This window comes from Miniopterus schreibersii (assembly GCF_964146895.1).
Source record: "Miniopterus schreibersii genome assembly, chromosome: 13".
NCBI classification, from domain to species: Eukaryota; Metazoa; Chordata; class Mammalia; order Chiroptera; family Miniopteridae; genus Miniopterus; species Miniopterus schreibersii.
This window is the reverse complement of record NC_138113.1, coordinates 14907274-14935245: the sequence shown is the minus strand read 5'-3', so window position 1 is coordinate 14935245 and position 27972 is coordinate 14907274. Positions and strand designations below refer to the sequence as shown.

Here is a 27972-nt window from a genome sequence, read left to right as displayed (position 1 = left end):
GCGATCCTTTGCTCCAGTCTCCACTTCCTAATTCTCCACTAGCATTTCTAATAGGTACCAGGCAATTAGGAACTTATATTATTAACTACTTTTCAGGCATGTTAGCTTGATCCCTCGGACTGGAGTGCCTAGGACCTTCCCTGGCATGGGGCTGACACTCAATAACTATTTGCTGACAGACTGAATGAATCAACCACAGCAGACTGAAAATTTGTGTAGTGGAGGTGAGGAGAATCGTGATTCGATCTTCATGGTGGTGACCTGAGATAAGGCAACCAGTTAGAACTGTACCAAGAACTCTTTAGGCTTGGAAGGTTACAGGTGGTTCCGTAGAACATGAAGACTTTTGTCTGTGTCAATCGACAGCCTCTCATAAGACAGAAAAATTCTGAAATATATCACTCAATGAATACTAGATTATATTCTTGTCCTCGTGGTCAAGTGGCAATTTCCCCCAAAAATCCAATTTAAGAAGTTTTATCCAAATTTGGGGATAAAAAATTAAATAAGGACTAATAACATTCTTTGCACACAAGTACCGCCTCCCTTGAGCGTTCTTGAGATGTCTGACAAATGGGAACTTCCATATGAAAAGAGCACTTACCAATAAAAAAGTTTTATAAGACCATGTAATAGAAAACGGGATAAAGAATGTTAGTAGATTATTCACATAAAAATACAAAGGACTAATAAACATGTAAACAGTATTCAACCTCACTAAAAAAACAAAAAAATCTAAGAAAAACAAATAGAAATACATCCATGAGCAATGTGATAAAATCACACATCATAAGAGTATTTAAGACCACTAAGACTTTACAAACTATAATTTAACTTATCAAAGACTTATTTGACAGTAACCACACTTATTGTCCAAAATATTAAATATCTAATATACACCTGTCACCTAACATTTACTTTTACTTAAAAACCACTACATTAAACTAATACAAAGCAACATGGCAACAAAGTAATTAGTTCAGGGGATTGCAAAGCGTGTCAGCCTCACGGGAAGTTTTGCTAATACGCACACTCACTAAATTTTCCAGCAGTTCAGATTCCTGGGTCACCTTTCAGGACGTTTAGGCAAGTAAGTTGTGAAACGCTTGCCTCCAACACAGAGATGAAATTTTTAGAAACTCTTTATTACTCCTTCAAAGGAGCTTAGCTAAGTCCCGGGATAAGCGGAGGCGCGGGAAGGGAAGAGGCGCCGAGGAGAGCCCCGCGTGGGGGGGGGGGGGCCCGCCTGCTCCCGGGAGCGAGGCGGGAGGGGGCGGCTCCCTCTCCAGCGCCCTTTCCCGGAGCACATGCTCCCTGGCCTCCCCAACCGCCTGTGCCATCTCCCCGAACATCCTTCCCAGAAATGTAATTAGGAAGGGTCAGCGCGCCTAAGGAGGCCTCGAACAAAGTGAGGACGAACGACGTCGCGCTTTAGCTTCTGTCCGTCAAACGGCCAAAGGCCAGCGCTGGCGAGGCCCAGCCGCGGGCAGAGCAGGAGAGGGCCACGCGTGGGAGGTCGGGCGCGGGTCGGGAGAGCCCGCGACGGGGAGTCCTGCAAGCAAACTCCGCACGTGTGACCAGCGGTGCGGCTGATTTTTAAATGTCTGGCAACAACTTCTACGCTGGACGCCGGTAAGTTACTATAACAAAGTCATTGTCGCACTTTCTTCACGAGACAGAATGTGTTTTGACTAAGCGAGCCTTGATTGTTTGGAAAATAAACAATTTTTTGTCAGGCAACAGTGGTTTACTTAAAAATTTATGTAACTAAAAATTTTCACTCCATTTTATTTACAAAAATACTTCCCAATACCGTGCTTCAATAACACCGCGCCAATTTTTTTCACTATTCTGGTAAAAAGAGCCAGACCATGGCGTATGAGAGACATCGAGGAGAGCACGGGTCAGGGGTCAGGGGTCAGGGTCACAGCTCTGCCCCCACCTCCCCGGGGACGCTGGGTGAGGCGCTCACCCCGCAGGTTCTAAAGCTGTAGGGCCGGCTGGCTGAAAGCGCTGGAAGATGTAAAAACAAACCAAACCAGAGCCTAATTACGCGCATTCTGTTTTCCACGACACTCAAATAGCTTCCCAGCAGGATGCGTATCCACACTCACTCTGCTCAAAGACCCTGGTATTGCTAAGATGCCGTGTCTCTGTTTTGGTAACAGCTCGCCCCACGGATCACATCCACCCCCTGCAATCACATGAACTCCACGTGGAGAAGAAAGTTTGCCTGACGGCCGTTTGCTTTCTACAGGAGTTGAGCCCATCTCACATCAAAGTTCAGATTATTGTTTCATTAAATACTTAGGAGTACTAAAAAGTTCAAGCTCATAAACTGGGTTTATAATGTCAATGTCCGGGATTTTCCCAAGAGACTGGTGGCCGGGGCTCGGGGGGGTCACTTTCTGTTTGTCACTGTGTCTTGTGTCTGTTGCAGGCATTTTTTTTTTTTAATATATCTTTATTGATTTCAGAGAGAGGAAAGGAGAGGGAGAGAGAGAGACAGAAACATCAATGATGAGAGAGTCACTGATCGAGCCCGCAACCCGGGCATGTGCCCTGACCAGGAATCGAACCCTGATCGCCTGGATCCCAGGTCGACACTCATCCGCTGAGCCACACCGGCCGGGCTATCGCAGGCATTTTAAGGAGGTGCAAGGAGCCCTAGCACTGCAGGGTCCAGACGGTAAGAGCCCGAACACTGAACGGAGTCTGATGCAGGAGGAACCCTGGTAACACCCTGGCAACAGGTCAACAGGAAGCGGGGCCCATGGTCGCACCTGCGGGTGCCGTGGGGGGGGGGACGCCAGGGCTGCCCAGGTGGGTGGGATGACAGCCAACGAGTGCCTGCTCTCCTCAGGGACTCCCTGAACTGGCCCCTGCTCATCGCTTTGGGGAAACTGAGGCTGGGTGAACGTCTGCATTCCTGCACGGTTGGAGGTTTGGATTCAGAGCAGTCACGTCACATCACCCTTATTCATTCATTCGCCAGCTGTGCCGGGCGGAAAAAATCACACAAACGGAAATGGATGCTGTGAAGGAAGGGGGAGGGGAAACGCAGTGCTGGGGGTGGGAGTGACAGGCAGAGAAAGCGTGTCAGCAAGGAGCTGGGCAGGGCCAAGGAGCTGCCTGTGGTGTACGGGACAACCTGGGGAAGGGCACAAAATGAGACCAGGCAGTCTCGTTGTGGACACAGGCTTGGACTCGATTCTCTCATGCTCTATAAAGCCCCAAGTGCCTGGGACGGAGGGGACAGCCAAAGCGTCCCTGCCCCACTCACAGGAGAGTCACCAGCTCCAGCGGGAACCGAAGCATGCCCCAAGCCCCGGTTCACCTGCCCGCTGGCCCGGCCGGCCCCCCGCTCCCCCGCTCACACCAACCCTCTGGGAGGAGCAGCCCTGACTACCGGCAGGCACCTCCTCCCGACGTGACTCTCTCTCGGCTTTCCCGCTGTGCTTCAGCGGACACCTCCCACCTAGGAGTCCTTGCCTCCGGGACCGTAAGATCCGCTCTCTCTGCTCGGTCCTAACACACCTGAGGCACAAATAAATGCGTAAAACATAAACTCAACTTCAAGAACCTCAGGGAAAGCATACTAACCCGAAGCACACTCACCATGCGAGTTGCTTCACGTTGCATTTTATTTCCTACTTGGGCCACTTTATACAGGCCGGGGTGTTCTCGCCCGCTCCCTCACACAGAGCTCGCATCCTATCGGTCCTTTATTCGGATCCCGGGCAACTCTGGGGCAAAGAACTGCTATAAAAACTTGGTCTTAAAACTTAGTCTACACTCTGCTCAAATGAAAACAAACCCCCACGCCAAGGAAAACAAGGCAAGAGGAATTGTGCAACCCCAGAGGTACCTGGGAAGGACTCGGGCGCAGTACCTACGGAATGCCGAACGTATCCAAACGCAACCTTTACTGCAACCTGCGCGGCACCCACGGCCAGGCTCTAACAGTCCCTCTCAGGCTTCACAGGAGCCACGCAGGCCCGGCCCAGAGCTCACGGTCCCGCGGGTCGGCCGAGCTGGGCTCCGCTCCAACCGCTTCTCAGTGGACTCACGGGCGTCTCAACCCCAGCTCTATTGTCAGTTTGCAGCAAGTCCTCTGACAACTAATTAATTCTGTTTTCGGTGCACAGATTTATTTCCACACAGAAGAATCATCATATGGAAACACTTTATCGGGCTTAAGGGCCACAGGCTAACTGCTGCAGAGGGACACTGCCAGCCCTCTCCCACTCCTGTCCACAGCTGCCCACCCCTTCCCAACTCCCCAGTCGGAGTCCAGAGGCCACTTTGTCTCGCGGGTGGGGCCCCTGTATGTCAAAAGGCACTTATTTATGAGTGGTGTTGACTTTTCCATCCCTAGACCCGAGAGGCTAGAGGCACAGGGAGAGCCCGGGCCCCCCCCGGTGCCTGGTCATCTCTGATTTCTTGGTTTCTCCCTCTCCCACCCTCAAGTGCATGCATGTGCCGGTGCCAAGATTTCCGAGAACAGGGGGGGCCACATTTAGGCCTTAAATCTATGTGATTGATGTATTTAAATCTAACTTTTATAAGAGTCATAAGGGCTATTAGTGCTATAAAAAGCTTGAAGCTTCTCCCTGAAGTTTTCACTGCTGGTGTAGCTTTATAACGAGGTTGTTTTTTTCCTTAGGGGCACGAGAATCCAAACAAAAGGAACGACCCTACATCTCCCTGCTGCTGCTGCTGTGAATTAGGAGGGCGGAATTCCTCAAGGAACATTCCACACAGTCTCCCATCCTTGTCGGTATCACAGCCCATTGATTTTTTTAAGACTTAACCACAGCGAGAGGAAGCCGAGAATTGGGCACAGACGTCCTCCAGCACCGCTTCCTACCCAGTGACCCAGGGTAAAATGTCAAGTATTCATTTCTCAAGGCTTTGAAGGTAGGACCCATCGACTCCATGTGGATCGGAAGGGACCTGCTCTATATTTAGAGAGTACCTGGGACACCACAGGCTCGCCTGGTAAATACACGATGCGTGTGACTTGCTCCTGTCTTTTAAAAGGACATTTTTAATTTGCTTCCTTTCTCGTCACGAAAGCCCTGGGAAGATGACTCACAGAGGGACAGCCAATGCCGTTGGATAAATTCAGTCTCCTCGACTGGCTTGAGACAGGAAAAAACTAGTTTTTCCAAGGAACTAACCACAACCCTTTATAACATCAGGACCCAGTACTACGATGAAAACAGCCAGCGCCAGGGAAGAAGAGACTGCTCCGTGTGAGCTCTCTGGATAGACTTGACACCACATCCTGAGTAAAACCAGGCTTCCTCCTCAGGCTGAAAGAGGGGCCGGGTACCTTGTCTCCTGCAAAAGCGCTTCCTCCTGACACAGCAGACAGCAGCTGCCCGGTTGTAAAGCAGGTGGTGAATCTCACACAGGTCAGAACAGCCTCCTCGACGGCGTGAGGGGTGAAAACAAACTTCCATGGGAAGCTTCGGTGTATTCATGTGAGGAATGATACTGGCAGGGGATGGCTCCGGAAAGCTGAACAGTTTTGAATTTTGCTCCTTTGTGGAGTCTCCCGGCTCTAACTTAGAAGAAGCAACGCCTTTTCTACAGAGGGCTCAAGACGGGCCTGCGGCCATGATCCGGAGACTATGTGGACAGCTACGTACAAACAACATCTATAGATGCAATTGTGAGAGTAACCAGAAGGGTTAATAGGGACTTTCAAAAGAATCCAGTATTATAGTGAGGTAAGGTTTAGGGCATCAGAAATGCGACCACCGCCCGGCCGGCGGGGCTCAGCGGTTGAGCGTCGACCTGGGATCCAGGCGATCGGGGTTCGATTCCCGGTCAGGGCACATGCCCGGGTTGCGGGCTCAATCAATGACTCTCTCATCATTGATGTTTCTATCTCTCTCTCCCTCTCCTTTCCTCTCTCTGAAATCAATAAAGGTATATTTTAAAAAAAAAGAAATGCGACTGCCAAAATGTGCACGCAGAAAGATGAAGCTTCATTTGGTCTTGTCTTCAGCTCATGGAGTATCCACGGTGGCCCCCAAAACTGGACAAGGAAACACCATGACAGTAAATTTCCACGAAAAGCAGGAGCGAAATTACCGACAGCAATGACAATGGCTAGGGTCTTTCCAAACCAACACCTGACCAAGTGGCAAGCCACATCTCACTAATGCCCACTTGCTTTTGGTCCCTAAAGGGTACAGAGGACAGTTTGGGTTATTCAATCATAAAGCTCTGTCAGAGGCCAGCTGTTCTCCAAGTATCAGCCACCTTCCAAGACCTTGGAGAGCCAGGAAATTCCCAAAGAAATCTTCAACAGCAGCAGGATGGAAAGACCTCACACCCGCCCTTTCCCCACAGTCCCAAGCCCGGATCATCCCCGATTCTCTTTCCACCCTGGCCTCCCACATTCAATAGGTGTCAAGGTTCTTCATTTACAATAACTCCCGAGTTCCCTTCCTTCCCCTACATTACCAGCACTACCACACCTGTTACAAAGCCATTCTCCAATTACGACGAGTTCTAATCCATTTTAGATACTATGGCCAGATTAACCTTCCAACGCAGAAGAAAAATTGTAGCATTCTTCCTACCAATGCAGAAGAAAAATCGTAGCGTTCTCCCAACGTGAAACTTTCTCATGTTTTCTGTGTTGCTCTTTATTACAGAAATTTTTAAAGATGTAAATAGTGTAAGAATACACCATGTGCCCATCATCCAGCTTCAATAATTATCCCTCATGGCCAATCTTACCTCTATACCTCAATCCACTGGATTATTTCAATCAAAACTCAGACGTCATATAATTTCATCTGTAAATACTTTAACATGGTTCTCCCCCTCACATAACTACAATGCCATCATCACAGCCCCCAAATCAACAATCATTCCTTTATACCCTCAAATCTCCAATATCAGCATTTTTATGAGCATCTTATAAAATCATCGTCTTTTTCTTTTATTTACAACTTGTTTGTTTGTTTGTTTGTTTGTTTGTTTGAACCAGGATAGACACAATCCAAATATTATGATTGGTTAATATGTTTCTTAAGCCTCTTTGAAACTGTGAGTTCCCCCTCCATTACTTTTTCTTTTCAGTTCTGTTTCATTGTATCTTTTTGGAATTCTTCTGTTGACATCGTAGTCTTTAACTTGGTTTGCAACCAATCTTTAAAACTTTTTATTACCACTAAGTCTTTATCTATATCAAGTTCCAATCAAATCACGTTCTATATGTGGTCATTTTTAAATATGTCCACAAATTCTCTGATATTTCTCCCTTCAAGAAATGCAGCTTAATTCCTCCCCCTCTGAGGGTGGTCCAACTTAGTGACTCACTTCTAACGAGCAGAATAAAGCAGAAGTGAAGGTGTGTGCTTTTCAAGACCTAAGACTAAAAAGGCCCTGTGGCTGTGTCCCGCTCTCTCCAGTGTGGGGTCGCCTGCCCGGGGAGAAGCCGGAGGCCATGCTGTGAGGATGCTCAAGCAGCTCTGCAGAGGTCCCTTGGAGCAGAAGCACAGCCTCCTGCCAGCAGCCACAGGGGTGTCACCTGGGCAGTGGATTCTCCAGCCCCAGTCGAGCCGCCCCTGCTGACTGCAACCTCACGAGAGACCCCGAGCCACGACTCCCAGCCAACTGCCTCCTGGATTCCTGACCCCAGACTGTCAGACAATAAACGTTTACTGTTTTAAGCTGCTAAATTTTGGGGGTGACCTGTTGCACAGCAGTAGATAATTAATATTCCGTACTTTCTGATGTCACATCATTACCTTTCCTGGAAATGCCCTTCTTCTCTAGATCTTTGTGTCCAACTTTAACTGTCTTTTCAAGCTCACAGACCCCCTTCTCCAGAGACATCCCTGGACCTCCATTTCCCTACTTTCCTAAATCTGGAAACAATCGCTCCTTCCTTTGATTGCCTAAACAACCCTGTATCTAGTTCTAAGTCGAGCTGTCAAAAACCAGTTCAGCCAAAGGTAAAACCAATTCATCTAATACCCACCTGCCTGAAATGTGTGGCTCTAACATGCCAGGTTTACTAATGTGGCTGTTCCCCAAGCCATCTGCACCCCCCCCCCATATCTTCATGGTTCACGCCCTCACCTCCTCAGGCCTTTCGTTAAACGTCACCTTTTCAGTGGAGCCTCCCGACAGCATAGTTCAAACCACCAGAACCCTCACCCTTCCTACCCACTCCCTATTATTGCAGTTTTCGTTTCTTCACAGCACTTAACCACAATCCAGCCTATGTTTTAATGATGCCGTTATCAACCATCTCCCTTCCCAGGCTGTGACCTCCAGGAGGGCAGACAGTATGTTTAGTTGTTCAATGCTGCATCCAAAGCCCCTAGAAGGGTGCATGGTACGTAGAACGTGCTCAATAAAACTTGGTGAATAAACAATAAGACTGCAGCACTGCGTAACCTATGCAATGAACGTCACACTGCCTAAACAGTTTGATATTTTATGTGTCTTTATGTCTACAAGCGTTTTAAGGGAACTTAATCAATCTCTTTCACTGGAGAAAAACAAAACAAAAGTTTGATTGCCTAAAAATAGGCAATCTTAAAAAGGTAACTTAAGTCTTGTTGCATTTCTCAAAAGTAGGTAAAATGGTCCTATCAGATGTGCTTCCTTGGCAATTTGATTAAATATGATTTCAGGTGATCATGTCATTGCCTAAATTCATCAGGGGGCCAACTGCACTGCACCCCCCTGTCTGCGCATCTCTCTCAAGTTATAGCTCATCTATCATTTCAAAATCTCCTTAAGAACAGAACTGGATCTTGTATATCTTAGTACTCCCTGCAGTGCCCAGATAACAGTTTAAAAGTTCATTAAGAAAATACCAGAATTGTTAGTATCTTAAACCATCTCTTCTCCTTACCCCAAAGCACACAGTGGACATGCCACATACACAAGGCTGTAATAATGCTATCATAAAATGCATCTTCAGTCTCGGAAGCAAATCCTCTACAGCCATACGTTGGAGATATGGCAGGTCTGGTTCCCCAAACTGTGTCATGCAATTCAGTGAGTCACCAAACTTTCTGGTTTCCTGGTACATCTAAAAGTTATGCTTACAATATACTGTAGTCTATTAAGTGTGCAATAAATAGCATTATGTCTAAAAAAGTGTACATGCCTTACTTTAAAAATACTTTACTGCTAAAAAATGCTATCATTGAGCCTGTTGGAAAAATGGCACCAACAGACTCGCTGAACACAGGGTTGCCACAAACTTTCAATTCATAAAAAAAGAAAAAAAAACGCAACATCTGCGGAGCACAATAAGGCAAAGTGCAATAAGAGGGAGCTCAACAAAACAAGGGTTGCCTGCAACGACTTCTATGTCCCCAAAGCCAGGCTAGAGCTGAAACCTCAGCCTCTCTTCGACTCACAACATTCTTGTCTAAATTGTACCCCTGCTACCAAAAAAAGAGGAAGGTTGCTCCTTTATTTGACATCTGACATATGGTTCTCACTAACAACCCACATACACACATCACGGAGGGCCCGTCTAACAGCGGACGGTGCTACTCAAGATGAATGATGTCGCTTGTACATTACTTCACGGTTTATGTAATGATGCTAGAAAAAAACATCATAATTGCAGTGCACGGTCATCTGACTCTTAATTGCCAAGGCGTAGTTTAAGGCAGGACTGTTCTTTGTTTTTAAGGTCCAGAACAATGCTGGAAGGGAGATGTCTCGCTATGATATAACCAAAGCTTTGCCTCATTTGAAGGGCACAGTTACATCGGTGTTCTGGCTCAGACATGCACGACTATCCTTCAGAGACGGGCCAGCAAACCACAGCTCGGGGGCCGAAAAGCTGGCCCACGGCCCATTTTTGTATGGTCCACAAGCTAAGAATGATTTTTACATTTTAAAGGGGAGAGAGGAAAAAAAAAAAAATCAAAAGAAGAAGAATATTGGGTGACATGTGACATTTATATGACATTCAAATTTCAATAGTCGTAAATAAAGTTTTATTGGAGCGGTCACACTCATTCATTTCGGCATCATCTGTGGCTGATTTTGTGTCATAACCGCAGAACCGAGGAGCTGCAACAGAAACCATATGTCCCACAGAGCCGAAAAGATCTGGCCCCTGCCAGGAAAAGTGTGCCACCCTCCACTTCAGGGCGTGGGTCCTGGGTGCTGCCCACCTCCGCGTGAAGCCTCGAGCTGTTTTTCCAGATTCTGCCCCCTTTTAAATCCAAACACTTATTATTATTATTATTCACCTATTAACTGTGTGGCCTGAAACAAATTACTTAACCTCGCTGCCCCTCACTTTTCTCATCTGTAGACAGGGTTAACAGCAGTACCTACCATACGGGGGCATTGTGAGTTGTAAATTAATAACATATACAAAGCATTTGAAACAGTCCCTAAGTTATGAAGTGTCAGTCAGGAAAATGTTTACTAAGCATTAGTGATAACTACCATTCCTTCTTGCAGGATATTTTGATATTTTCCAACTGAAATGCTAGCAAAGTGGTTAGATTTCAAACTAGTCCCCCCACCCCAATCTATTTCTCAGGGCAGAACTGAAGTGTGAGACAAGAAAAGAGGGGAAAGGAAGGAAAACAGAAAGAAGAGAATGGAGGGAGGAAGCAAAAGTGAGCAGGACCCCACTGGGCAGGGACAGCAGGCGGCCTGCGGGAGGGGAGAAGGAAGTGGGGGCATTTCATCGACAGGCGCAGGTTAAACAGCGTCTGCGGGCTGCCGGATACCGATCCCGCGTGGAAGCTGTTTCCAGGGGGAGAAAACACTGGAAACTCCAAGCTTACAAATGAACTGCGGGGTCAGGCCCGTTCTTAGCCGAGAGCTTCCTGTATTTTACATTCCTAGACAAATGACAAATGATAGTTGCAGCAAATCCTGCATCTTGTTGCCCACGCGGAGCAGCTAATTAAAAGGCAACAATCTGGGTAAGGATCCCGGGCGGCCCAGGGGCCGCTTCCCATGCGACTCAGAGGAGGAGAGGGAAAATTGTCCTTTATCCCAGGGTTCTCATTTTGTTCAGAACAGCATTTCCTAATGCTAAGAAAAGACCACGTTCCCATAAATAGAGCACAAGCTCATTCGCCAAGGGCAGAACCGCACGGCACCTGGAAGATGCACCTAACCTGCGACTGAGGCTGGGAAATTCGCTCTTTCCGAGGACTCGGTTTCACTTGAATACCTTCTCTGTGCCAAGTGGAGCTCCTACCTTTTCTCTATATCTTTAGAAATCACACTTCTTCTTTTTAAATTATTATTTCAAAACTCTAGAGCACCCCCCCCCCAAAAAAAGAATGTTTTAAACTCAAAGCTCCACCTCAATCAAACAATTATCTCTATTACTCCCTTTCCAACCTGGATCCCTGTAATCTTCACTATTGCTCTGGCTTGTGCTTATTAAATCTTCCCTGCAGAGGCTAAACATATATATCAAATATTTTTCAGAGACTTGGGGTGCAAGCATCACATGCAAAACCTTAAGGAAAGGAAAGACAGATGTTATTATGCAAGTGATTTCTACACACTGTGCAGGGAAAGGGGAGCGGTTTAAAGCGATTCATCTGAGAGAGTCATTACGATGCTCCCGAGCTGGAGGCAGGTTCAGAACACTCACTGAGAATGAATCTGCTGGGAGAGTCCCACTGAAGGCTTCGGCTTGAGGGTCAAGGTCATCTGGGCCACGGGACTGACTCTGGGTAGAGTGTCTGCCTTCTTAGAGGACGCGTGTTTCGCTGCCTGCTCCGGAGGGACCCAGGAGGGCGCAGCCCCGGGACTCTGTCCTCCAAAGGCTGGGGACGCGGTGTCCTGGGCGGCTATGGTCTCACAGGCTTTGCCCTTGGTCCCTGGTTTGCACACGCAGAGTTGAGGCCGGAGGCACATCCCCCCATTCTGGCATGGAGGGACGCAGCTTGCTGCAGAGAAACAACAGAAAACACAGTCGGAAAGCATTACAGACTTCACCAGTTTTCCCAAAGGCTCAACAGCAGCAGCCAGGTAGTCACCAAGGAAATAAAACTATGCTTCACGACGTCAAGATGATGATGATGATAGTGATGGCAGCCAATATTTATTAACATCTTCCTAGGCGCCGGGCACAGTTCTAATGTGTAGGGTATTCCCCAAAAATGTATACACACACTTTGAATAATTATAAAGACAGTGTTTATTAAAATACATTTCATTTTCAAAATTGAGCTATTAGGTGTTACAGTGTGTATACATTTGGGGGGGGAGACACCCTGTATATCAACAAATTTAATCCCCCAGCAACTGTTTTAGTAGATATTTTATGTGGCCCATGTTACTGAAGAAGAAACAGACATAGAGGTTTTGTAGCTGCCAAAGGTCACGCAGTTATTAGTGTATGGAAGAGCTGGGGTTTTTATCCAAGCAAACTGGCTCCTAAGCCATCATCTTCATCACTTTATTATAACTGCCTCTCAGAAATGCACCAGAAACACAAGAAAGACTTAAGAAAATGCTCTGACCTCCTTTTTAAGTTGTGTCCTGTGGCTTACGTTTAAATTTTAGGTATCCAAACAAGACTTGGCAAAATAACAGAAGCCCCCCAGCCCCCTCAAAAAGGGCCCCAGATTTCATTCTGCAGAAGCTATCAGAGCTCAGAGACCATTTTTCAGAAATTTGGTCCAACCCACCTTTTTTTTTTTTTACATGAGAGAAATTCAAGATTAAAAAGGTTGAGAGTTGTCCAATATACATTTTCACGCATTTGCCAGTGCTGTACACCATCCCTAATTTTATAATGAAAGGTAACCCAAAAGAAACCACCTCTTTATCTCCTATCTGCTAGGACGTGTGTTCTCTGAATCCCAGGCTGTGGCCAAGCAGAGTTTTAAAGTCAGCAGGGCTCTGCATCATGGAGAAGGTGACTAGATTTTATCGCAGGTTCCACGGGAGTTCAGATGCTACTGACGTAAGTTTTATTAGGTTAATGTCATGGGCCTACGGACACCATTTCTTCAGTCCCTTCTTCATTTGTCCAAATACAGGTGTTTATCCCAACCTCTGGCTCTCAGTACACCTCTGACTGAAACTCTTGGTCCTGAGGAGGACCAGAGTACAAAGTCTCCCATAACATTCAATGCAGGATTCAGTCCACCAACAATTACAAAACCGACGAGAAACATGGGCACAAGAGGCTCAGTTACAGAAGATGGAAAAGCCCTGAACTCCGCTGATTTTCTACAAAAGAGAGAGGACACTTTTCCCATCCTTGTACAATATGATTCCCATACGTTATAGAAAATAATGACAAGAAATGGGTGTCAAGTGTCAGAAAGCTAAGCTGACAAATTTTCCAAAAGGTAAGAAGGATTCTTGAAAGAAAGAGAGAGAGAAAGAAAGGGGGGGGGGGGGGAGAGAGGAAGGGAGGTGAGGGGGGAGGGAGGGAGGGAGGGAGGGAGGGGGGGGAGGGAAGAAAAATGCAGCCAGCTCCCTAGGTGACCTGGGGTAAGTCACTTAACCTTGGCCTCTGCACCTGTACTCGTTTGGGGGCAGAGGGAGGGCAGTAGCTGCCTGTTCTGAGATGGTCCCCAAGGGCTCTTCCCTTATTAGGCTTCTAGAATTCGAAGTCAAAGCCACGCACCCCTAGAGTTCAGGATTCTAATTCATCAGCGTTCTCCTGACGGAGAGTCACCGGGTCCCTTCTGGGCCACGGGTATTTACGGAAAGTCCCAGGAAGGGAAGCGGGCCGCCGCAGGAACAGGCGCGGCCCTGAGAGAGGCCTGGGGCGGGCTCTGGGAGCTGGGCTTCTGCCAGGGGTCACCCCCCAGCTCGCTCCGCGCATTCCCCTCGTGCTTTCCAAGAGGCTGCTTCAGGAGCCTGTGAGAGCGATTTCCGCTCCCCCCCCCCCCCAAGGTGTACTGCAAAGGCCGGCTGAGCCAGGAAGGCTGCACAGCCGAGCAGCCCACACCAGCTGGTCCCTAGGTGGAGGGAGGCCCAGGCCTGGGATCTCCCCCAATACCACTGAGGACGGACAGCAAGGGCTGTCTGGAGGGGATGTGGTGAGATCAGAAGTGTAAAAGGGTAGAGATTTTTTTAACTCTTCAATTGGGGGGGGGACAGGGAAAGAATAATAAAACAGTGAGAACCACAAAAATGTCCTGCTGGAAGAAAGAGAGGGTGGCATGTAATCGGATGGCTATGTACATACCACCCTCATTTAAATTCATTTGCAGTGAATTTAAAAAGGGCAATAGGGAGGGCGGTTTGACAGTTTCCTCTCCCTCCCACCCCACGAGGTCCTGGCAGCGGCCCCTGGAGCACGCAGACAGGAGGCGCTGGCTTGACCCGGGGGGTCCCCAACTGCCGAGGCCAGCCCCTCGCCTGACGCGAGAAGCAAAACTCCCGTCCTGCGACCAGACTTTATCGAGCATCTCTCCCACCGTATCTGGACCTCAGTGGTTCTCACACCGCACTTCTCAACGTGTGGTGCTGGGACCGGGGGCAGCATCACCTGGAAACGCTAGAAAGACCCATTCATTCTGGGGCTGCTCTGTCCAAAGCCGGAGCCCCGCAGCCGGACTGCCCTCCAGGTGGGTCCGATGCACCCGCGAGTTTGAAAACCATGGACGGGGCAGCGCTGGGAAACGCAATCTCCCGCCAGCCAGTTTTGGGGGATTTCTGTTTTTATAATTGCAAGTTGGATGATGTTTTTACACTACCAGGGCTTTCATTGCATTGAATTCTTGCTGTGATAAAAGTGTTCGTTTTATGTTGCCCTTTTATGTTTAATGCAAAAAAGTAAAAAAATGTTCCCTGTGCCCAAATTCTCAAGATAATTATGGGTCCCTTCCAAGAGTTTATACATATGGTCACCATCTACTTCATGGCCAATGTAAAAATGTGTAGGCATTTATGAGAAAACTTATTCCGAGGTGTGGGACTATGTGGAATATTATGAGTAAATATCCCAGAAGTACTTTGAAAATGTTTTTTCCACCAGTTGATTCTGCATTTTCCTGGCTGGCTGTCGGGTCAACACAATGAGTCAACATTACATCAAGATCTTATCAGAAGTGGTTCTCAGGCTTTGCTGCACCTTATAATCAGCCAGGGAGATTTTAAAATTCAAAAACCGAGGCTAAGACGGGAGACGGGTGAAAAGGGGAAAGGGACTGAGATGTACAAATTGCCAGTTATAAAAACAGTCACAGGATGTAAAACACAGCATAGGGAATATAGTCAACGATATTGCAATAACTATGTACCGTGTCAGATGGGTACTAGATCTATCGAGGTGATCACTTTGTAAATTATATAAATGTCTAATCACTATGTTGTACACCTGAGGCTAATTATTATATGTCAAGAGTCATTGAAAAATAAAAAATTAAAACAAAAAACAAACAAACCAACAAAACAGGCCTAATGCCAGCAAACTGAATCAGAAACTCTGGGGAATGGAGCTCAGGCATCAGTATTTTTATTTTTTTTCACTCTCCAAGTGCTTGCAACGTGCAGCCAAGCCTGAGAGCCAGTAGATGAGGGAACAAAATCCTAATCCAGACTGCTGACAGGCTAGTCTTCCTGAAATGCAGCCCTCTGGATTTTTCTCCTTCATTCAACAACTTTCAACACATTGTAGCTGCCCCCGAGACACATCTAGATGCTCTACTTCTAGCCACATGCCCCTCCACCCTCACTGCCCCTGGCCCACCCCTGCAGCAGCTCATCCTCCGGTGTCTGCACATGGGATGTCCTGTCCTGACACTCGGGGCCTGAGGCACCTCCCCAAATGCCCCCGCCCCACCATGATCTTTTTATCACCTGCACTCCTGTGCCATGTCATCACTGACTTCATCATCTTTTAACAAGGTTCTCTCACTGCCCAACTAGATTATAAACTGTGAGGTCAGACCACTGGCTTCTGCAGAACTTTATACACCCAAGGCCGGGGGCCTGAACCGCATCTTGGTTGAGTGACTGATGCGAATGGAGAGCTGCTCCTGTGCAAAGGATGCTGGGAGGTCAGGACATCTGCAGAGGGAAGGCAACCAATCAATGGGCTCTTGATCCATCCCATAATAACACCCACACCTCGCCACCTGGTTTGCATGTTGTTTGATCAAGCAGCCCCTGATCCTTTGAAGACGTTTTAAAATCACAATGAATACTGAAATAGACTCTGCTCAGGTGTAAGAGCTGACGTGGCCTTTAGCAGTATGCTTGTTAAAAAAAAGTTTCAGGCGCGCAGGCCCAGTGGGCTCTGGGAGAATCTGAAACAACTGGCCTAGGACTAAGAAAAGAAGGTAGCAATGGGCTGGGGGAGCTGTGACAAGCTGCTGACCTTCCCGCACACACACATTAAGGGAATTAGTCCAAGAAGTTCAAGTGCAGTAGGAAAAAAAGAGAGAGCGAGCTTCTGATACTCAGTTTGTGAAAAGGAAGTGTGGGGGGGGTCCCCAATTCATAAAGTAGATAATCCCATGAAAGGACTTAAGCAGGCTGAGCTACCCCTCTAACTACCCCCTCCATTCCAAACGGCAGTTCAACTTGTTCCTTAATCACAGGCTGAAGGGGTGATGACCGGGATGAGGTCAGTCGCTGTGGCAGAAACTGCCACCATGACAACGAAAGCTCCGTCTGCAAATACTGGGCTTGCAGAACTCGGACCTCAAGACCTGGGTGAGCAGGATCGGCAACAAAATCCTCCTCCATCCGGGCTGCCCCGCCGCCTTCTGAAAACATTCTTTCATCATCTGCAACAGGCCAGTTCTCAGCGTTCGCCCCAAACGGTTAAATACCTTCGGATTTTTCCACATTTGAACCCGACTCCAGTTTGACAAGCTGATCCTAATGTTATATAAAAGCTCGGTGGCTGTATTTTTAGGAAGTAACCCATGCCCTTGAAGCCCAGCCTCTGTTGCTTTTAATTCTAAAAAAGAAAGTCCCAGTTATATTTAAAACTCGTCCCGGCTCACACAGGGCAAACAGCGTGACTCCCTGCCCCTTGCCTTTCTCTCCAAACAAGTTGCAGCATGTCTCCCGCATGTGTCCCAGGAGAAATATGAGTCTAACTGTGTCTTCTGTGATCACAGACAGCAGGTGAGAAATTGCTTTGCTCTGTGCGTCTTCACAGTAATTCCCAGCTGCCCTTTGAAGTTACTCAGCAACACTGAGCGATATCAGATCACAAGAAACATAGCATGAGGTCACACATTTCGGTCTACTCCAACTCCGTCTGCTCCTTGTACCCAACCCAAATAAATGCTGTACTTGCCTTGTGAATGACGCTGGGTCAGCTTCCTCCGAGATCCCTAATGAGCACAGAATATTAGCATAACATCCCCACGCCTTTTCTACCCAGCCTTGTGGAATAATGAAGGATTCATAATAATGAAGGATTCAATAATGTAGGCGAGTTTTCCAGGTAGGAGAACCAAACACCAATACATTTAATCACCCGTATGGGTTTCAATTATTATGAAAATTCACATGAAATACTTCAGGGGGGGGTGTGTGCTCAGATTGCTCTCTCCCCTCCAAGCCAGGCCGTCATACAGCGCAGGCTCTCTCCCCGCCGTTTATTTACTTCCTACCCCCTCCTCTTCTATTCTCCTCTCAAGTGACAACCAAGCCGACAGTCAGGTGGTTAAACACAGCACAAGTTACCCAGAATGCAATTCACAAAGGTGTGTGCAGAATCTCCGAGGGCCCTGATGTCCAGCGCGGAGCCCTCACGGGCCTAATTCCCCGGGAGCTGCGTTCTGGAAGGCGGAGGTCCTCCAAGCCTGAGCTCAGCAGGAGTGACTTGCTACCACGTGACCGAATTTAAGATAGGGGGTCCACTGGGGCCAAACACACTCCTCCCAATGCCATCAATAACTGTGAAATCACTCACGGAATGTAACATAATTAAAAGTCATAAGTTATGTGAATGAGAAACCACCAGCCGTTTTTCAGGGTTCTGTTTCTGGTCTTATTACTGCCAATTTATGAAGTTGTTTTGTTTTTTGAAGTCAGTGGGGAAAAAGGGAAAAGAAAACAAAGTTCAAGATCTACAATTTAGACTATATAAACATGGAATTAAAAGTAGCAAAAGTAAGGTGAGAAAAAGCAGAAAAATTTTTCCGAAAATGCTATTATTCAGAAAGAATTACTAAAAGTTTTCTTTGACAAATTAAGACCCAAATGGAAAAAGGGGAAAAAGACAGAAATAGGCCATTAAGACAAAAGAAAATGAAATCAGTAAATAAACTTGGAGGATAATGTCCAAATGAGTTAAATCATCAAAAGAAATGCAAACTCAAACAAGAAGAAACAATATTACAGGTACTTAATTTTTAAAAAAGCATGTAAAATTATTAATACAAACTGCTACAAAGATGGTAATGTAAAGGCTACACACCTTTTAGAAAGAAGTTTAATGAAATGTTTTAAATATTTTAGTAGCCTCATTTTTAGAAATTTAATCTAAGAGTCAAAAGAGGAAATAACTATGCACACATTTCTCCAGCGGTGTTATTTATGCCAACGAAAAATGCAAAAGAACCATACGTGTTAAGTAAAGGATGGTACTATAGCCATTCAAACTTAGAATTATAAAGTGATACTATGAGCTGTTTAAAAGCTGATACTATTAAAATGACTAAAAACACAAGGTTACTTTGCTATTCATTCAGTTAAGTTATTGGTTCAACACCTCTAATAGTATAATTTCACCTTGTGCACTATTAGTACGTACGTCTAACTACAACTTTTTTGACAAATCTTGGGTTTTACACTGTGAACTATTAGGCACATATAATGTATTATTATAATTAACATCTTTATAGTTCATTGGAAGACCATATATTTCTAAACACTAACTCTAAGGCCTTTTTAATCCTATCATATTATCTTCATTCATTAAACACTGAGCCTCTCCCCCTTACATGCCAGCACCGTACCAAGAACTGCAAATAAAAAGATGAAAGAGACTAACTTCCTGCTGTCAAGGAGATCAGAGCCCAGCAGGGAAGCGGGTAAGTGCAGGGAAAATCACCATACAGTTCTGTGATGGAACAGAAAGGTACAGAAGAAATGAGAAGTGAGGGGCCCCGAGTGGGCAACTGACAAATATTTGTGAATTATTATCTTCAAGGGGGTCACAAAGGATACAAGGACTGACCAGAATCGCTGGTTTCCGTGAGGACACAGGGAAGCCCGCCTGCCCAGGCTCACCTGTGATGGAAGCACGCAGATCGGAGTCTGGACCGCCCCAGCTCTGCGCCCTTGGGCCAGCTGTCACGTCTGACCTGAGCCTTAGTTCTTCCCTGAGCAAAACACTGAGCGGCAATTTTGCACGAGGCACAGTCACATGGGTACGAGCAGCACTGTGGACAAGACGGCAGCCCCTCGGCCCCACGGAACTCGCGGCCAGATGACAGGAACAGTGATGGTGATGACCGCGAGCGCTTCGGGAAGAGAGGGATGGGGCGCAGTGGGGGCCCTCCCCTGTGGAGTTCTGGGTGGGCCTCCCTCCCTGAGACCATGACCTTCAGATCAGATCCGAAAGCTGAGCGAGGTAAGTAGCACGTAAGACTGGCCCCCAAGTGGGGGACCAAATGTCAGTGGTGACGCCTGCCACGAAGCCACTAAGAAGCAAAATGCAATGGGCTCTGCTGATTCACAAAGGGTACTTCCTAGGAGGTCAGGTTCAGGGGAGCGGGGCAGGAATTACAGTATATTCTTCAATGCATCCGGACGCTGGCTCAGTCCGACTGGATCTAACCCGCACCGACACTGCCCCGTGAGTCAGGAACAGGACGTCAACGCCACGGCAACCGGGCCTGCCCTGGAAGTTCCCCTCGGTGCAGTGCCGCGTGGGGGAGAGGTGCGCCGAGCCCCCCCGCACTGCCCACAGGGGGCCCCAGGGCGCGGACTGTCTGTAGAGCGCTGGCCATGCTTCAGGAGTAAGCTCTGGAAACTCTCCTGCCTGCTGTGTTATGGTTCCTAACCTAGGACATCTCATATTCAAATACGTCCACAGCAGGATAGCGATTAATACAGTGGTGAAAAACAGAAACATCCTACCCCTGAAACAATAAGGGACAGATAACAATCGTGGAATGTGCTACAGTCATTACAGCCAATGTTTACGAGGCATTTCTAACGACCTGGAATAACGCTGATGACAACGCCACGCTTCAGAGCAGCCCTCCTCTCTCTAGATCTCATCCCAGTCAGCCCTGTGCCTACAGGAACCCAGGGAATGGGTCGTGTTGGAGTTGCCAGTGCCTCCAGGCCGCCCATCCAGCGGGGCCTTCTTCCTGAGCGAGAGTGGGGTGGATCCGTCAGTCCCCCTCCTTCCCCCCCACTTCCTTCCCTTGCTGAGAGGTCACACCCGACCTCCCCGCCAACGCTTCTCAGGCCCGCTGGCTCCTTCTCTTGCTGATCTCTAACTGCTGCAGTTCCCCAGGGCCGGCTTGGTCCTTGGGCCCTTGTCCTGGTGATTCCACTCAGTCCCCTGGGTTGATTTCCAGCTAGGCTGTGCCCACATTAAGATCTAAGGCCTGGCCCCCCTTTCCGAACTCCAGATTTTCATGTCCAACTGCCTCAACGGCTCCCCGTGAAGATCTAACAGGCTTCTCACACTCAGCACCTGCTGACGCCCCTCCCACACCCCAAATTTCACAACGTGCTCCTCCATGGCACCGCCTCCTTGCAGTGCACCATGATTCACCCGGCTGCTCACACTGCGTCAGTTTGCGAGGGCTGCTGTGACCGAGTACCACACACTGGGTGGCTTCATCAGCAGAAAGTCCTGTCTCACAGTTCTGGAAGCTACAGGCCTAACACCGAGGTGTCGAGGGGGCTGGTTCCTTCCGAGGGCTGCGAGGGCATCTGCCCATTCCTCCCTCCCGGCCTCGGGCAGCCTCAGGCACTCCTTGGCCTGTTGAGCTGCTACCTGTATGTCTTTACATGTGTCCCTCTCCGTGTGTCTGTGTCCAGATACCCAGTTCTTATACGGCCACCAGTCGCGCCACCTCACCCCAGTGTGACTTCTTAACTAATTCCATCCGCAATGACCCTAACTCCAAAAAAGGTCACGTTCTGAGGCACTCGGGGTTAAGACTTCAGCATAGGAACTGGACTGGGGGTCAGCAGTATTTCAACCCATAACACCAAGTTATCACCATAGAGGGAGCCTGATAGAACCAAAGTCAGGTCACATCACTCCTCTGCTCAAACCTGAAAAGGTGTCCATCTCGCTCAGGGAAATGCAAAGCTCTTATTTCTATAGCCTGCACGTCTCTGCCCCCCCCCCCCCCCATGTCACATCCTAGCACCTCTCAAACACCATTCTCCTGTCACACTGGCTTCCTCGCTAGTCCCTGGGCACAGCACACCTGCTTCCACCGTCGGACCCCCGACCGGCTTGTCCATTCCTGGGACGCTCCCCGCAGCCTCCCAGGCTGCCTTCCTCGCAGCGCTCGGCCTCTCGGTGGCTGTCAGCTCCAAGCCAGCCGTCCCTGGGCCTCGATTCCCTCACTCTGCCTCACTGTTCTCCAAAGCACGTATTCCTACCTGACACTATATTATGTATTTACCTACTCATTGTCTGTTTCTCCCACTAAAATATCAGTTCCACAGGCAGAGAGACGATTTTGGTCACTGCTTTTCCCCTGGGCCTAGAGCAATGTCTGGCTCACAGGAGAAAATCAACACGTGATTGCTGAATGAACACGTGACTGAAGGCCAGAAGAAAAATACACTCAAAGGCTAATGTGAATTATGCACCTATGAGTGGTGAAATTACACAAGTTATTAAATATTTTGTTTATGCCACATTATGCTTTCCGGATTTTCTAAAATTTTATTACTTCATAGTATGGCAAAAATCAACAATATTTTTTTAAAGATATGTAAATTCACTTAAAGTCTAGTTTAAACATACTTAAATTTTTAAGGGCTGTAATTTCTACAATCTAAACAAAATGTGAGGCAGAGTAGCAAACACTAGACTTTATGATAACTGTACTATACTGGAACTTACATTAGTTTTACTGTGAAACTTCCTTGTAACGTACTATGATTGGGTAATACGTCTAGCACTATTATTAACATGTTTAATCTGTTTGAAAAGCTGGCTTCTTTTATTTTCATCAACCAAAAATGTTAAACAAGAGAAGCTCCTTTGAAAAATCACAGCAATAAAAATAAACTTTATACGGCAGAAACGACTGCCAAATTGAGAACTGAGTCTCTGAGACTTGGATTAAAATAAAGGGAAAGAAAACACTACGACTTTACTTTTTAAACTTTACTTTGATTAGGGAGTGTCACCTAGTGGCAGGGAAAGCACTTCAGCCAGGCTGCCCAAACCAAGCCCCAGCTCAGACTCCGACTAGCTGAATGCCCTTGGGTATATTTCTGTGTCCATTTTCGCATCTCAGTTTTCCCATCTGTAAAATGGGACGCGTTTTTAAAAGACAGAGAGGGCTTCTGTCTGGATTAAATGAACATACGCAAAGCACTTAGGACAGTGCCTGGTTCAGAAAAGCCCCACACAGATGTCAGCTATTATAACTATCTCATGCCCCAAATTCATCCCACACATGCCCCAAAATAGCCCTTAAGGAAGCTTTTGAGAAGCAGGTCCCATCTATATCGGGAATAGAATTTTATTTCTACCCTTGGAATTTTACATGTGCCTGAAACCGCCTTTCACACTGAATCAAACATAATAAGCTACCTTTTTTTCTTTCTTTCCCACACTTCATCACTCAGGATAAAGCTGGGGTGGGTGACGACAAAGTGACAGAGCCTCATTAAATTAAGACAAAATATTGTGCCACTTTTCTCACGCTCAAGACTCCTATTTCCAAATTAATTTTCTTAACTGAATAAAGGGTAATAGCTACATGAGACAAGAGCCTTTAAAAATTACCACTTGATTTATTTGAATAGCATTCCTAAGGGCACATTAAGAGAATTGTGGGACCAGGGATGGGAATATCCTGGAAGACATAGACTCCGAGCCGTGCCAAAGCCTTTCCTTGCTAAAAATGCCTGCAAATGTCACTGATGCCCAAGCCTCACTGTGGGACACAAACCTCTGACTGGCATGGACATGACCCCAGCTACAGAGACCATAATAATCAGGTTTTCACCCCCAAAAGGAGTAACAGTCATTCTTCTAAATGGAAGGAAGCTGCATCGCAGATGATGTTACTGGCAGTGAGTCTTCTGGCCACTGGCTCTACGATTGTGAAACGTGATACGAGCGTTTTCCGAGCTGCAGCTGAAATAGAACCGTGGACTTCAAGGGTTCATCTGCAAGCAGTGGGAGGAACAAGCAATGCTCTGTTTTCAAAACATTAATATATGAAATTAAAACTGTTCAAATGGCTCTTCTCATTTCCGACAGCCTTCTGAATGGAGAAATTATTCTAGGAATATTGGGACTGCAAAATGCTCCTTCTATCCAGATACTGGGCCTAGCTTCCCGTATGCACTTAAATTTTGTACTTAATTGATCGCTAAGATCCCTTCTATAATGTCTGACTATCTCAAAAGTAAAAGCTGTTTAATGAGTAAACAAAGAGAAACTTAATTATTAAGATAAAAAATTATAAAGAATTATCTTACGGTTAAAAGTTGTCAACTTTAAAATAAACGAACTATTTCCATCTAAAACACTATGCCAAAAACTTGTTAAATAATAGGTTATGATAATTGGGTGTTATGATCCCCCAATTTTTTTTAATATATCTTTTATTGATCTCAGAGAGAGGAAGGGAGAGGGAGAGAGAAATAGAAACATCAATGATGAGTCACTGATCCAGCCCACAACCCGGCCATGTGGCCTGACTGGGAATCAAACCCCGATCTCCTGGATCCCAGGTGGACGCTCAACCGGTGAGCCACACCCGGTCAGGCGATCCCCAAATTCTAAATGTGTTTATGTTTTCCAAGAAAATAAATGGTCATAAAAGTTTTAAAGATTTAGTCCAAGTAACTTTTTATTGTTCAAAGTATGCCATGAATAACCTACTTAATAATAATTGTATTTGTCTCTGTTTTCTGACAAAGTAAAACTGCTAAATTTTCTGCTAATCAATTCTGGAAGAACATTAAGAGAAAGAAAATTTTACACAATGATTCTGAAAGTAGAGGTTTTAATAAAGCTGTGAGAAAATACCGTAATCACAAACCTCTCACAGCCGCCTGTGTAACAGGTTGACTATGCAGTAATTTACTCTCAAGCCACAATCCCCTAAAGATCATGTATTCCTGGTACCCATTTTTATATTTTCTTAGATTTCTTCCCATTATTTGTCATCGCCAGCTCATACCATGATTCAGGCAGGCTCCTGTGGATTGTGAATGAGGCAGAAAAAGAAAAAAAGACTATTGTGGTTCCTGGTATCTCTAAAGATGTCCTCAAATAATTCCATCCCTCCCTATCAGTACACGCTGCTCCTCCCATCAAAAGGTGGACATGTGTTCCCTCTCCCTTGAATCCGAGGCGGGCCTGTCACTGTTAAGCCAAGGACATTTCAGAAGTGCCATCTGACACCTCTGAGCCCAGGAACTAAAAAGGCCAGGAACCAGCAGCTCTTCCCTTTTGGAACCCAGCCGCCACATTATGGGGAAGCCCAAGCAACCACGTGGAGAGGCCCATGTGGAAGAAAGTGGAGACCCCCATCCAACAGCCCCCACTGGGCTCCCGACCAGCAACAGCCATTATCATCTCGCCAGCCACGCAAGTGTCGATTAGCCTAAGCTGATGCCCCACGGTAGAGAGACAAGCCATCCCTACTGATTGCTGCCAAACTGCAAAATCATGAGTAAATAAATGATCCTGTTTGTTTTAAGCCACTAAACATTGGGATAATTTGTCCTGCAGGAATAGATAGAGTCGTCATACCTCATTCCCCGGCTTCTGCTAATTCTACCAGGCTAAATTACCCCACATTATCACTTAAAACTGTGCCTGGGTGACCAAGTCTTCAAAATAAAAATTAGCACAGACATGATTAATAACCTCACAATCCTTCCGAGCAGGGAGAAGACCCAGCACAGGCCTCCATACTTGTGCATTTTCAAGCACTCAACATGATCACAGACAAGGCTGGCTTTCCAATGGTTTCCCAGCCACATTACCAAGTACAGAAAATACTCACCTTTGATAATACTAGCCACAAGTGAGCACTAGTTTACAAATTTTATGTTTATATATATTTGCCACAATTTTTTTAAATAATGTAATACACCAAAGAAAGCTCTTGAGTTGTACATTTTAAATGGGTGAATTATACAGTATATGAATTATATCTCAATAAAGCTGTTTAAAACAAAATCACTGTGCCCACTTAAGACAACTCCATCAGACAGCTTATCGTAAAACTCAAGAAAATCTATGACAACAGATATAAATAAGGTGGCCCGGCTATGGCCAAAGCCTAAGTCACAGACTCTCAAAACAAGCAGGACCTCATCCAAGGATTAAAATTCCCCACAATCTCTCTGCCCAAGTCAAGCACCTCCAATAAAGACCTCCCCCCACAACAGCCCAGGTCACCTTTGAACAACTCTAACTTAAAAAGACTTTTCCTTATTTTGAGTGAAAACCTGTCTTCGCTTCCACTCACTGACTCCCCTTCCCACAGCATTTGCAGAGGACGCCACCATCCTGCCTGGGACTTCTTTTCCCGATTCAGCATACCCAGGCCTGCAGTTCTCCTTGCATGGGCACTAATTCAAGTTCCTCCAGCACCGGTTTGCCCAGCTCTGAGTATATTACCCTTGGTCCCAGTATGAGCTTTGGGGTGAGAAGGCCTAGGACTAAATCTAGTTCCATCACTTACTCGCCAGATGAGCTTTGGCCGTTTAGCCATTTTAAGCTTCAGTTGCATCATCTGTACAATGGGGATGGTAGAAAGCCATCTCATCTTTTGGAGATGAAGGGAGTTGTAAGTCAGTACCTAAGATGAAAGGCACCCGTAGTCAAAATTACTCTTACAAATCTATTTAAGATGGCCAACATGCTGTCTCGCAAAATGTCTTTCTGCATTTGAACAGGTCACCATTGCTTCTTTTAACACAATCTCTCTCCCTCTGCCCAGCACAGGTAGTCCTTCAAGCTCACTAAGCGTGTGAACGATGCAGCTCCACTCGAACTCAACCCACTTCATTGTTAAGCAATTAGCACAGGGTTTGGAACACAGGAAACCCACCCAAATTATTCATTTTTATTATTCTATCTATTGTGATTCTAGGAGGGAAGCACAAAATCCAATCTGATGTTTCAAAAGTGTCAGCCCTAGGAGTGGGGCAGACCTCTGAGGAGGACAGTGTTAGCAGTGGTTTTTTTAATGTCATGCCCAGTGCCTCGTTTTACGTTTTTATTATCTTCCACTGTCTTCAGTGGGCAGGCTAAAGGGGGCTGGAAAATCCACCTGCAAGAGCACCATGGAACATGGGCCCCGGCCCCACCGCTCCAGGGCACCCCAAGCACCTCCTGGCAGCCGCTGGGTTCAACTCACCTGGAAATACTCAGCCTCACTCTTAGACAGCTCCGGACCCACCCACACCCGCAGGAAAGGCGAAAGTGCTTTTGCGCCTGACCCCACCCCAATGAACATTAAAGGCACCCACTTTCTTTTCGCCAGCCCACAGACACCGGCCCCACCACCTGCGCGATGTAATTACCTCATTAACAAAACCTCTGCATTTGTTCAAGGGTAGTCAGTGGTGTCACCCAGGTGTACTGTTGAAAACTGAAATTAAATATTTTCCACCGCAGAGCTGAACCACTACAGAAGAAGCTCAAGGGCTGGGTTTTTTTAATGTAACAATAATAATAGTCATTTGCCTGGTCCAACCACTGGACAATGAGGGGGATTTCCCACCAATGACAGGTGATAACCTCTGACCCCGACGGCAGGGACCATGAGCCTATCTGTGTCTGTTTGGCCACTGGGAACACACCCATCGCGCCCAGCTCTAGGAAAGAGCCTGGACTCTACGGAGGGGAGTCCTTCAGAAGACTATCTAATACAGGACACTTCCATTCTTTTACTACTTGTTTCAGAAAAGAGAAAATATTTATCTTTTTTTAAAAATATATATCTTTATTGATTTCAGAGAGAGGAAGGGAGAGGGAGAGAGAGACAGAAACATTAATGATGAGAGAGTTGTCATTGATCAGCACGCCCCTGACTGGGGATCGAGCCCGCAACCTGGGCATGGCCCTGACAGGGAATCGAACCTCGATCTCCTGGATCCTAGGTCGACACTCAACCTCTGAGCCACGCCCAGCCAGGCTATTTATCTTTCTGATAACCTGTGCTCAGCAACGGTTTGCCATAATCTCCCCTGGCCAAGCCCTGGGCAATGAGAAGCTCCTGCCAATCCTTGTCACCGCCACACCCTTTCTGGCAGGGTCTCTATGACCAGCAGCAAGGGGACACTGTGCAGTGCACTTTCCTGCAGAAACCATGTGGCAAATCGACGTCAGCTTGGTTGGTGAGTTGAGCAAAACGTAATAAGAATGGGACTGAGCCATAATCCTGATTTACACTGAGTTCTCAGTGCCGGTTACTGTTTACTCTTCAGGCAGGACATTTCCTCTCCTTGTATACTTTTAACACCCAAGGAAAAGCTACCCAATGAGAAAATTCACCCGGCAGGAGAACTGGGCCCCGGGTGCACCCACATTCATGAATCATAAGTGGTTTGAAGCGTGGTCCCGGGCCCTCAGCAGCAACAGCAGCTGGGATCTCCTAGACATGCACAGTCATATTTTAGAGTCACTGTCTTAAGGGACTATGACCTATGCCAAGGGCATTTCTGGGGTGTCCGGCTTTCCATTCGCTGCAAAGTAGTTAACAGGCTCTGCCTCCAGTGAGCTGTGTGACCCTGGACCAGTCACAATGGCCTGGGCCTCAATTTCCTCACGCATTACACAGGGAGCAAGACCGGTGGTCCCTGAGGTCCCCGTGG

At 46.9% G+C, this 27972-nt stretch overlaps 1 protein-coding gene across 8 annotated transcripts in view; it reads right to left on the bottom strand.

The window, feature by feature from the left end:
• Nucleotides 1-27972, bottom strand: part of LTBP1 (latent transforming growth factor beta binding protein 1) — a 313392-nt gene that overhangs the window by 266693 nt on the left and 18727 nt on the right. For all 8 annotated transcript variants that reach the window (XM_081157290.1, XM_081157285.1, XM_081157276.1 and 5 more), the window contains exon 3: nucleotides 11633-11930. In XM_081157290.1, the coding sequence (XP_081013416.1) occupies nucleotides 11633-11930 (298 nt within the window). The remainder of the gene's footprint in view (nucleotides 1-11632; nucleotides 11931-27972) is intronic.